This window comes from Vigna angularis, chromosome 2 (assembly GCF_016808095.1).
Source record: "Vigna angularis cultivar LongXiaoDou No.4 chromosome 2, ASM1680809v1, whole genome shotgun sequence".
Taxonomy (NCBI): Eukaryota; Viridiplantae; Streptophyta; class Magnoliopsida; order Fabales; family Fabaceae; genus Vigna; species Vigna angularis.
In genome coordinates, this window is record NC_068971.1 from 37460543 (window position 1) to 37474134 (window position 13592).

The window sequence follows — 13592 nt, forward strand, 5'->3', positions numbered from 1 at the left end:
AAGATATTTAAAAATACAAGAGGAAGAGAACAACAGTAGGTGGAAATAACCTGTATTTTATAGTTATGATCTATGATCTTGGTTAAACGATGTAGATCGTTACTAACTCCATAACTGTTTTATTTTGAACTATAGTTCTAGAAAGTTAGTTATTAGTTTTATTATTTACGATAATGTGATGTAATACAGTAGTATCTAATGTAATTAACTAATATCATATTTAATTTTGACATTCCCCGCCTTAATTAATAAATCCCTGCAAACCAAGGAAGCCAAATGCTTGTGTATAGCATGCATCGCCACGTGCACCTCAAACCAAACAAACCCACACCATAATCTACATTGCCACATGTCATTAGATTGCATATAACATTCATTTTATATTTCTCTCAACAATATATCCTTATCTTTGTGTTTTCATTTGTTTTTTTATTTTACTCTTTATATAATTTCTTTTTAAAACTAAAATAATTATTGTATTAATTTTATCTTTCAGTAACTATTTTTTAAATTTAATGTTTTTTTATTTAACCATTTCTTTAAACTTAACCATTTTTTAATTATAAAACTACTAAAGAAAATAAAAACTATTTATAATAAAATTATAAAATTTATTTATATTTAATTTTATAATAACAGAAATAATTTTATAATTATGAAAAATAAGAATATTATATATATATCTATATTTTGTTTATGAAAAATTATTAAATTTATTGAGTGAAATTACTTAATTAAAAGTTGATAACGTTGTTTTTTTTTTTTCGTGGTGTTTTGATGTGTTGTTTGTTTTAGTAAATAAAGTTAATTTTTTCATGTTTCGATCTTGTTTGATTCTTAAGTTTATCTTGTTTTTTTTTTATGTTTTAGTTGTTTTGTGCTAGTTTTACTTATAATATTTCTCTCAGAGTATGTGAAATAAGTAAATAGGAAATCATTCTAAAGAAGGAAAACAAATTGGACTTTAAGGAAGTATGATTAGATAACGAAATGATGAAAATTTGGAGTAAATATGTTTGTTGAGTGACACCAGAATCACGTCACTATAGACACAGAGACAAACAGTGTTATAGAGGAACCTACCATTGAGCAGTGACTAGACAATGGCTGAGCGGTGGCTTCACAAAGGCTATTGTTTCACATTCTAACTAATGGCGTCCCACTGTGCTAAGATCGTACCGGGGGGTAACGATGTTAAGTTTTTAAAATAAGGTACTTATTCATGTCTTCTGTGAGGGGGCCATTGGAGGTTGTTTTGGTTTTTGGGAAGCTCTCCCACTCCTTTGGTTTTTAATCTTCATCCATGGTATTATGCCCTTTTGGGGTTTGATGAAGGAGATGACCTACGAATTAGAGGTGTTGATGCGAAGGAGAGGAATGATTGGAGCATGAAGTAGTTGCTAAGAACCTTCAGAAAAGTCGTGCATCTCTCTTTGGTTTCAATTTCTTCCTTATTTCTTCAATTTGTATAACCTAGGTTTTCCACCATGGAGAGCAAACTCTATTTGTTGAGACTAGACATAATAAACTTGATTTTTGTTGTTAATGTGTGTGTGTGTATGTGTGTTGCTTTCCCAATTCAAGTTAGTATTTGATTTCCATGTTTAATGCTTCTTGTGGCTTGATCGCCCTTGGATTGTTTGAGGTTCTTGAGGTATTAAAAAATGTCTTTTGAACCTAGAACTAAAGTTGAACTTAATGCATGATTGTTTGTTGAGAATTTAAGGAATTAGAACTTGAAGAGTTATCATAGGTTCAAAGTCACTATGAATAGAATTTGAGTAATCTTGTGAGTTGATTTTGACATGAATTTGGAATTGATATATTTGTGAATGAATGAGAATGAAATGGATGAAATCTAATATTAACAATTATATATTATGTTAATTTCTTGTTGCACACCAACTATTTGATTAAAATCAAAACATAGTTTCTTTGTGTTTTTGTGATCTTTATGTCTAATTGAGTTGTGAATTGTAAGAGTTATCAAATGTTGCTAAAATCCCTTAGAAGAGAGTAATATTTATCACTTTCTATGTGTAACCGGGGGTGCACTTGACATGTTGTCAACTTTCCACTAACAATAGTCCAAAAGGTTTATGTTATGGATATTGGCAAGTGTACCAAATTGCACAAGTAATATAGTGGATAAGTCCAAATATCATATTCTTAAGAGACTTGAGTTGTTAAACTATGATTATTGAAAAGTATTGATTTTTAAGAAATGATTCTAAATTCTAGAAAGCAATTAAACTTACAAAATTAACTATATGGTAGAGACTTCACCGAAGTTAGATTTCCTGTATCAACTCAATGTGAAAACACTAAACAATTGACAAACCCTAAGTCACCTTAGGTTCATACAAATAATGGTTTCCCTCTTCTATGTAGTATAGGGACAACCAAGAATCAATCCAAAAACAAAACAAGTGATTAAGTAGCTTAAGTATATGTGTTATAAATTTGAGTGGGGAAACACTATTAATTCTAAGGTTAAATGTGTTTTTGATCCCTTAACTTTCATTGAAAATTAGAATTAGTTTCTCTTCGAAACTTTGGCCAAATTTAGTCTTCTAACTTTAAAAATGTGTAGATTTACTCCCCTTAACCAAATTTTTTTAAGTTTATTTAACGTTTCAAACATGTTTCTCAGCTAACATTAAAGCAAAAATGAGTCAAATGGTGTAAACAACTCAAATACTATCATGAAATACATTTGAAATGTCAAATAAATTTAACAAAATTTGGTTAAAAGGACAAAATTGATGGATTTTTAAAGTTTGGAGACTAAACTGGGCCAAGTTTCAAAGATTAACTAATTTCAATTTTCACTTAAAGTATATTTAACCTTAATTCTAATATAAAAATATCTAAATTGTGAATGATGAAAATAATGACCATGATGAGTGTTTCAAGCTTCTAGTATGTGCCTTTGTCATCCTCTTTCTTAATGTTTGTTTTCTATTCTCCAAAAAATTCTTATCTAAATTTGTGACACACTTTATTTAATGTTTTTGGAAATTTTTGAAATGGACTAGACGAAAATTTTATAATTAAATGAATTGTAACTAGTAATTTTTGATATATTCATCAATTATTTTGAGATTTTCAACCTAAAAAATATTTCACAAATAAAAGTCAAATATTTATGTTTTTCAAAATTATCTTTAAAATCTTAATTTTTTAAACAAATAATAATAAAAAAATACCAATAAAGACAAAATACTTATATTTTGTAAAAATATTTAATAAGTCTAATTATTTAAAAGAATAATAATAAAAAATAAAAACAGCATAATAAGAAAAATATGATAATGTCTATTATTAGTTTAGGAGAAGAGTTATGAAAATAGTAAATAAATGATTATTTGTAAAATGTTTTACCAGTTTCTCTCTCCCTCTCTCTTTTGTTAAATGAGCTTTTAATCAATAGAAAAATAGTCTTTCCTACTTTGTTTTCTCTCTCTTTCTTAACAGCATATAACATTTACTGTTTATTAATGAGAAACTTGGCCTGTTTAGTTTCATAATTAAGAAGCCCTTAGACGTCATCAAAATTTTCAAATTATTATTGTATTTTCCTTTACAATTATAATTATAGACTATAGTTTAAAAAAACTATTACGTAGTTCTATCCCATATAATTCTGACTAATTTCTATGTTCAGCATATATAATTCTTTTAATTTATGAAAACATAATAATAATAATAATAATAATAATAAATAAATAAATAAATAAATAGATCATGTGTGTCATGTAAAAATTCGTTAAATCATGATAATCCAAGACCACCTAATATTTATTATTTCAAAATTAAAGACCATGATATATTATAATATGACATCTAAATGTATAGTTTATTGAATCAAAGTCTTGAAAATTATTGTGTTTTTCTTTTGGCCTTTTATTATGGCACATTGGATATAAGGTTGAATTGGATAAAACTTTATGTAATGCTAATTATTAAGGATGTAAAAAATTCTGAAATGCGAAATTTAATTCATAATAATTTAAATTTATATTCATTAGTACAAAAATATTGTATAATGTCAGGTGATTTTTAGACTTTCACAACGAATTTGAGGTCGACGTTACATCGGGAGACGTTAAATTAACGTCGAAGATAGAACAATTTGACATTAACACTAAAACAAAATAACGTCGAATTTGGTCAATATTCGCGGTTAATCAACTTCTTTTTACAACTTTACAAGACTTGAAAAGGAGAAAAACAACAAATTTTAATTTTTGGTATTTTATAAAGCATGAACTATGAATGTGTAGTGTAGTTTCAACAACAATAACAAATAAGTTGAATCAAACAACAACAAGCAGGTTCAACCAAACAATAACAATAAACAAGTTAAAAAAAAACAACAAACAAGTTTAACAAATAAGTTCTTCAAAACGAAAACGAAATCTAACCTTCAAAAAGTGATTGTCACCATGAGAGAGAAAGCAGAACACACCTATGAAGGACAAGAACATGAAAATAATCGGTCAAAATAAACTTAAATCATACTTAAAGTAGTTAATTAACATGCATTGGTCGTCAAACTTCGACCCAGAAAAGTTTGAGCAGAGAAGAAGGTACCGCACGCTAAGATAAAGTGAATGAATTTTCAATCTCCCGCTCAAATTTTTATTCAATTCACTAACATTTTAACGTCTAACGTGGGGACATTCGACGTTTTATATCCTTTTGACGTCTAATTCTAGGGAATTAAACGTGATACGTAAATACATTTTCACCTTTGCGCCAAACATTTTAGCAAAATTTATCCAATATAACAAATTGACGTTGAATTACAACTCTAAACAACGTCTAATAATATCATTTATTTACAAAAATGCCACCGATCATTTTTAAGGTTGGATATTCCATGATTGGACGTTGAACGCGTGACGTTATACGCTATTCTTGCACTAGTGATTAATTGAAGTATGTTTGAATAGATTTATTTTAAATATGTACTTATATTTTTGGATTTGAAATCTAATTGATTTACTTAAATTTGATTCAAATTTAGATTGAATAATTCTTTAAATTTTGAAAATTCAAAATCACAGTATATCTAAGTTGGGTCATGACACTTGAAGATCAGGTCGAGTTAAGTTAATCCAGATCAAAAATCGAGTTAAGTTAATTCACTCCAAAGGATTAACTGAGTTTGTCTGAGTCGAAAGTTAACCTGAATCAATACCAAACAATGTTAAAATAAATTGGTTTAGGTCGAGATGAGTCGATTCAAATCAAAGGTTTAATGAAGTTTACTCAAATAAAAATTTGAGTTGAGTCTGATAAAAAAAAACTGAAACATGTTTGTTTAAGTTAAAAGTCTATACATTTTAATTCATATTAAAAATCAAAACAATTCCGTCTAAATTAAAAGATTGAGTTTCACTCTACTTAAACTAAAAGCATAAAATCGAGGATAAAGAAAGAACCAAATCAACTTATCGAAAATCAAATTAACCTTTTAAAAGTGAAATTGTATCGGGTAAATAAAAATAGTAAAAGTGAGTGATTCCACGTATAAAGTAAAAAAGAGTTGAGTCAAGTACTTTCAAAAGTAAAAAAAAAGAAGGAAAAAACATAGATGCCACGTAGACAATTAAAGAAGTAGAGAAATGCACGATGGTTGGGTAGTCATCCACGCTCTCCCACCCTCTCACCCTCTCTACTACATGCACAACACATACAAGCCACATTTCAAACACGCGTTTACATGTGCTCCCATAAACTATCATCTCCCAACATTGTTAATGTGTTTGGTTTAATTTTTAAACATCTCAGCTCATACTTGATCAATTAACTTACATTTAAGTAATCCAAGTGACGAGGAGAAAATAAGAATATTTTAATTATCTTCTGCAGCCACTTATTTTTTATTCAATTATATTAAAATGCTCGATTACGTAAAGGATAATGACTGCTGCATATATATTCAGAAGTCGAGATCATGATTTCATTGTCTCAGAAACTTGTTAACTGCTCCCAACAAATCATCATCATTTACCATGGTCGCATTGTTCTCTCCTATCTTCTCACCCAAAGGCTGGCTCTTAGAGGAGGAGCCATTGGCCTATAATAATAGCCATAACCTCTTCTACAAAGATGATGCGTCTTCTGAGTACTCCTTTCCCTATCACTTTTATTCACCACAGACACAGATTGAGCTTGAAGAAAGGTCTATTGCACCATCCTCTGACCCTGCCATGGTCAAGAAACTTAGCCACAATGCTAGCGAACGTGATCGCCGTAAGAAGGTCAACAACTTGGTTTCTTCACTTCGCTCACTTCTTCCAATGGCAGATCAAACGGTACTTTATATATATAAATCCCTTCTCTCTCACTTTACCACGATACTATAAACTTGCTACAGTTTGCTTTCAATCAGATTTGATTTAAACTTTGACTTTTGCTACTGCACCATAGCATTTGAGTTTCTTTATATGGAATATGAGAGCAAAATTTCAGTTCTGATTAAGTCGAAACCAAAATATCCATGCAACTGTATCTGTCTGTACTCTGATCTTCAAATTAGCTGACATATGCTAATCTTGTAGGAAGTAATTTCATGAAATTAATATTACTGTTATCTTATCCATATATAGCTTCCATGAGGGTTCCTGAGATTTATTTGCCAACTGGGATGTGTTCCCTTATACTCCCTTTATTTTATGGTTCACAGCATGTATTTCTATGCATTTAGGCTTATTTTTGGATCATATTCAAATTAACTTTGCAGGTAACATTTTTTTTTAGTGATTTGTGCAGATGAAAGATAATTAGGTGTTAGTTTATGTAAAGCCTCTTTTATTTGTTAATTTTCATCAAAATAGGAACTTTTATGCAGTAAAACAAACGCGATAAAATGCAGAAATATTCCGCAGTGTGAAACTATGTGATTCCTATCAACATCTGCAAAAATTGACCGAATGGATGATGTAATAATTTCTAATAAAACAACTATTTCTAACAATGACGTGCTAGGCCTTACTTGGTTCACATTTAATTAATTCTTTAGACAAATATGTGAAAGTAGACAGGAATTAGATCAACATTATTACATAAACAAACAAATAAAACAGCTGAAATCACAAAATCAATAATATTTTAACAAAAGCAAATGAAACGTCCCCTAAGTTGTAATGTAATAAATAGAGATCTCATAATTCCATATTAATTTGCAGAAAAAAATGAGCATCCCTGCAACAGTTTCTAGAGTCTTGAAATACATACCTGAACTACAACAGCAAGTGCAAGCACTAACAAAAAGGAAAGAGGAGCTTCTAGGCAGAATTTCTCGGCAATTGCAAGGAGATGCAGTGAACAAAGAATCTCATAGGAAAATTTCCCACCACAACTCTTCTTTTGTTGTCTCAACAACTAGGCTTAACGAATGTGAAGCTGTAGTTCACATTTCATGTCATGAGACCCACAAGGCTCCACTATCAGAGATCCTGCAGTGTTTAGAAAATGATGGTCTTTTTCTGCTAGATGCTTCTTCCTCAGAAACCTTTGGAGGAAGGTTCTTCTACAATTTGCATTTTCAGGTATCTTTCACAATATTCCAATGTATGATAACTTCATTGGTTCAAAGATAATATTAACTATTAGGTTTTTAATTATATCCTTTCTTTCATTCTTATCAAGAAAAACAAAATGATGCATGAGTGAATATTAAAGTAGTAAGACAGAAAAAGGACATTTAACAAAACGACAATGCTAATGTTAGTGGTTAATGATTTAAAAATGCACCAAATTAGGTTATAATACTCTATAATATTTTGAGAACTGATTAATGAAGTAATGCTGGTGTTTCTGCAGGTGGAGAAAACTAATAGATTAGCGCCCGAGATATTAACAGAGAAGCTTTTACCAATATATGAGAAGCAAAGGATTTTCTAATGAAACTAAAGTTGGCTCCAGGATCAAACGATTTTAAGTGCTCTGATGTTAAATTTGACACTTAAAATAGTCTGCACATATTTGGCATCTAATGATTGCAAGTTCATAAGGAAGAAATCATTTGTTGATTTTAGAATTTAATGAATATTATAAATGTTACAAAGCAAAGTGTTTTGTCTCTTTCCTTTTAGTACATAGTGTAGATGACTTTAGATTCAATTTTGAGGTTTTCATATCTAAGTTATATCATGGTAGTGGTAGATATATAGTCTTTAGTTATTATCTCATTTTCTCAATCATGCCCTACTTTTTCACATAGTAGGTATCATAAATGAAAATGGGTAATTATGTATGAATACTTACTCTACATCTATACAACACACTATTACAAGACAGTCTTTTTAACAATGGTTAAATAAGATTTATCACAACGATTACGTAACCATCGTTAAGCCCACCATCATAATAAATTAATGTTTTTAACGATGACATTCACTGTTGATTAGATGTTACAGTAGCAACCAATCTAACAAGAACATTGAATGCGTAATAATATGTGCTTCACAAAGATTTGTAAAGATCATCCAATATTTACGGTTAAATTGAATACAAGAATGTTTATAAAAGTGGTGTTGATCATAAAAACAAAGTTGAACTAATATTTGGAAAATATAATGATAAATGTGTGCTAAAATTGAATTTTATCTTTCCTTCTTCTAATGTGATTTCATTACTCTTAGAATGAATTATTGTATTAAGTGCATAACTCATTTTTCCAGCCTACTCTACAGGTCATGTAGAAGCCTTTAGTAAGAATGAGATTATTTGATTGGACCATAATTTGAGATCAATCTTTCAATTCAATCTAAACTAATGAAATAAGGTGAGTTGTCAATTCATCCAAATATTAAACATAAATCAAATCACAAACTATTGAATAAACGAACATATATAAATACTTAAAGAGGTAGTAGTATAGTGAATTAGATTCAATTAAGCTAAGAACTAGATACCTAAATCTAGGACCAAAGCCTTGCAATTATAGATAACTTTTGGTAGTGCTCAGCAATAGAGGTTTACTCTTAAGGTGTGTTTTCTTCTCAGCTTAGCCTTTTGATATGGTGATAATCAACATTTGATTTTTCCTTTGAGGGTTTCTTTGGTAGCTTATCCCCTTTATCTAGTGCTTTAGGTTTTCTCTTATAAGGAATTTCCTTTTGTGGCTCAACACCATTTCGCATCATTCAGTTGGAAAGCTAACATTAATGCTCTGTATTTTCTGCTTTCAGGGTTCAATGCTAGTATTTGTGGCTTATTTTCATCTTTTCTGTTTTCCTCCAAAATGGTTGCAAAACATCAAAATATCATTAAATTCACTAATTTATAATTCTCCAAACCTCATTTTGTTACTTAAAGCTAAAAAGGATTGTTTCGATTACAAATGTGGTCAATTAGTGTATGATAAATGTCAAATTAATGTGAAATTTTAGACATTCAAGACACTTATCAACCGTCATCATAAAATTTAACAATGACAACAATTGTTTGGTATAACCGCCGTGGTAAAGAACAAAAACCATGTCGTCAATGACAAATGTCGTTTCTACAATTAGTTTTACGTTTTTCTCAAAATTGATAATTATAAACTATTTGGGTTCAATATTATTTACTTAATAGAAAATAATACTTAGTTTCAAAATTTGAAAAGCTTTAACGATTATTATTATTATTATAAAAAATTATTGCAATTTTGTAATTGTTTAATAACTATATTTTAGTATACATATTAATTTTATCTTTATTAATATAGAAACAATTTTACTAATCATTATATTTTTTATATTTTATAACTGTGTTTTATAATTCTTTTTTAGAATATATTATTTTATAAATTCAATAATATTTTTTATTTTAAAAATAGTTAAAAGAATTCCTTTATATTTTTTCTATTATCATAAGATAAAGCCGAAAACACGCCCGTTTTCATTAATTATTATTATTATTTAATTGTGTAAATGCAATTTTACTAGTTAATAAACTCGTACCAGAAGATGGACCTTCCCCGAAGATAGCGGGTTGCTCTGACATAACTGTATTGGATTGGGCTTTGCGACTGAATTGTGGGTCTTTCTATCTGCACTCGCATATTATCTTCATGCACCCAAATAAAAGTTGTAATTCCGAAATTACCTCTTATTAAAATTATAACAAAAAATTCTACACTTTTTTACTTTATATATTTTTTTGGATTGATTATTTCAAAATATATTTGAATTCAAAAAAAAATCTTTCGAAATATTTCATTTAAAAAATATGAAAATATATATATTTCAAATTGAGTGTTTTAGAAAATATTTTTAGATCCAAAAATAATTAAACATTCCATCAGTAATATAAAATTATTTTTTGGAATAATCAAACACCACCATCTTCTCATGCTTGAAATGGGTGCCCTAGGTATCTGCCATTTAGGGCTGGGCAAAAATAACTGTACTGTACTATAGTTAACTATACTATATTATACTTAAAAAAACTGATCAACTTTTACTAAAAGTTCAGTATACTATTTTATGGTTTAGTTTTTAAAAACTGAACTTATAGCAGTTTCGGTTCAGTTAACTGTGAGAACTGTATCTACTCTTTTCTCTTCTTTAGTTCCCGTTCAATTGCTCCGTCTTGCTAAGAAAACGTTAATATTAATAAAAGAAACCGTTCAAATAAAAAATTAGTAATGAATTTTTTAAGACAAAATTTTTTTATCACAAATTTTATTATTTTTTTATGAATAAACGTATATTACTTTTTAAATAATATTATTTTAAGTAATAAAAGTAAAATATATTTTTTTAAATTTAATTTTATTAAATGATTAAGTAATATAAATCATAAAAAAAGACTATATAAAAAAATAATACTTTAAATATATTATATTCTTTAACATATTATTAAATATGTAAAAATATGTTAAAAAACTTTTAATGATATTAAAATGTGTGTAAGTGCACACTAAAATAACTATTTATTTTAAAAATCAACTTACTTTAAAATAAATATCAATATTATTATTTTTAAATGATAGTATTTTACATACTAAAATTAAAATATATGTTTTAACATTAAATTTAATTATATGAATATATAAGGAAATATCATAAAAAAATAGTAATGTAGCAAAAATAATTAATATTATAGAAATATCAAATGACAAAAAAATTAACAAACGTTTATTAAGAGTAATTTTTCTAGTATCATCATTTATTATATTATAATAATTAATAAATATTAGTTTAATTTTTACATAATAAAATATAAATAATAAATAATTGATTAATAAAACAATTTTACGAGAGAACAAAATAAATATAAATAAAAAATTATTTTAAAATAAAATAAGTAGATAAAAAGATAAAATAAATTATATAACATATAAAACAAAAAAATATAAATAAAAAATTAAAAAAATAAATATAAAAGTAAAATAATATTCATGAAAAAATAAATATAAATAAAAAAATAAAAAATAAAATAAAATAAATAAATAAATAATAAAATATTTTTCATACACATATAATAATAAAAGAAATATAAATAAAATAAAAAATAATAATATCAAATAATTAAAAAGTTAATTTGTAAGACACTTATGAATAAAATAAAATAAATATTAAAATAAATTTCAATTAAAAAGAACATGTATTGTTATACTATTCAGTTAAAAACTAGTACAATTCAGTTTAAAAGCTAGTACAATTCACTTTAAAATTAGTATAGTTAGTAGTTTAGTTTAGTTTATATTGTAGTTTAGTACAATTTAGTATAGTTCAGTTCAGTCCAGTTTGATAAAACAAAAAACAGTTCAGTTCAGTTCAATTTGTCTGAACTGTTTTACAGTTCAGTTTAGACAAATTAGTTTTTAGTTCAGTACAGATTTTAGTAGTGCAGTACAGTTCAGTTCTATTTGCCCACCCCTACTGCCATTCCACCACCTATGTCCATGCACCCTCCAATGTAACGCCAATGTCCGTGCAGCGGACGAAACACATGATTCTTCCGGATTGTTCATTCCGGAACTTGTCTTCCACCCAAAAATCAGCGGCAGCTTCTACTACCACTATGCTTCTTCTTCTTCCCCCAACACGCAACAAAGACAGAGAAAGATAAGGTTTATCAGCTCCACAGCGGCTGAAGAGAAAGGAAGGAACAAAAATGGATGAAAGATGTGTGTAGAGAAAAGATGGACCAAAAATGAAGGAAGATGTGAGTGGAGCTTACATGAAGAGCTGCACATGTTTAAAAAATGGTGATATGTATTTTAAATTCATATTCTTTAATTTTACTCTTTTATATACATACTTTTTATAATAAGCTAAAATTCATCAATATTCTTTACTTCAGAATACTTTATAGGACTCTTGACATTAAAACCTACAATCTTATCCAATCAAAATCTTGAACATAGTAATTTATCTTTTGTCTTTCTTTTTGGTTTTCAAAAAATATGTTGCATGGAGAGTGTTTTGTGTTTGCATGTGGTATTTAAGGATTCAAGATGAATCTTTGTTCGGTTATGATTAAGTTGAACAACTTGTATTAGAGCCTATATGGCATATTATATGACACATTTTTTGAATTTAGCATATCCAAATAAGGGAAGCTAATATTATTTTTATACAACTTAATTTATATTGTTTAACTTAAATGTCTAATAATATATGACTGTATTAGTTATTTTTTGGTTGATGTGTGTTTTGATTTGGATAAATAATATGGGTTTGAATGGTTAAAGTGATCTTTGAGTTGTGAAATTTATAGAATAGTATCCTTAGCCTCTAATGAGTGATTTTCACTAAATGGGTACGACTAGTATAACAAAGTTTATTTACTATAATATAATAATTTAATGTCATTGTTGTGAATCTTGTTTATCACCATATATTAAAGTTCAAAAGATGAAAATTTTTATTATAAGTTTCAATTATTATTAGTTAAATATATGTTCTTTCTCTTATTTGATTCAAGTGGTATATTATAATCTTTATTAGTATAGAAATATTTCATTAGAACTTAAAAAATAAGAGTAAAAAGATATTTAAAATATTTTTAAATTTGAATGTGTTTTCTTTTTGTAATTTTTAAAAAATAATTTTACATTTTATCAATTGTATTTCGTTAATGTTTGCAAATTTAATAAATAATTTTGTTATGGTTAAATATAGTAAAAACTATGTATGAAATTAATCTTTCTGTGTTAAATATACATATATGGTACTCTATGTATAATAGAAGAAATATAGACTAAACCCAAAATACAAATAAAAAGTAATAACAAACTAACTAAATATAAAAAATAAAAATAAGATATCAATATAAGATATCTAATAATCTTATATCTAACAATTATCATGAAATTTTATTTGGTACTCTAATTTAAAATGTATACCATTATAATTTCTTTCTAAATATTTGATATTGAAGAAATAAGAGTACATCATTTTGATATTGAATATTTGACCATATTATGTTTCTTTTGTAAGAATTTTTTATTATTTTAAAAATTAATCAATATTGAAACAGTAAGAAAAAAGGTACGGATACGAGCATAAATATGAATGTATATCCATTATCCGATGGGGATGAGAATTGGACAAAAATTTCATATCCATTGAATTTGGGTA

General features: G+C 27.1%; 1 protein-coding gene across 1 annotated transcript; it reads left to right on the top strand.

The window, feature by feature from the left end:
* The first annotated feature begins 5966 nt into the window (after window positions 1-5966).
* LOC108328703 (transcription factor ORG2) lies at window positions 5967-8308 on the top strand. Its single transcript, XM_017562601.2, has 3 exons — window positions 5967-6326; window positions 7200-7562; window positions 7837-8308. Exons 1-3 carry the CDS (start codon window positions 6024-6026, stop codon window positions 7915-7917), a joined length of 747 nt encoding a protein of 248 aa, XP_017418090.1. The 5' UTR covers window positions 5967-6023; the 3' UTR covers window positions 7918-8308.
* The last annotated feature ends 5284 nt before the right edge of the window (window positions 8309-13592 follow it).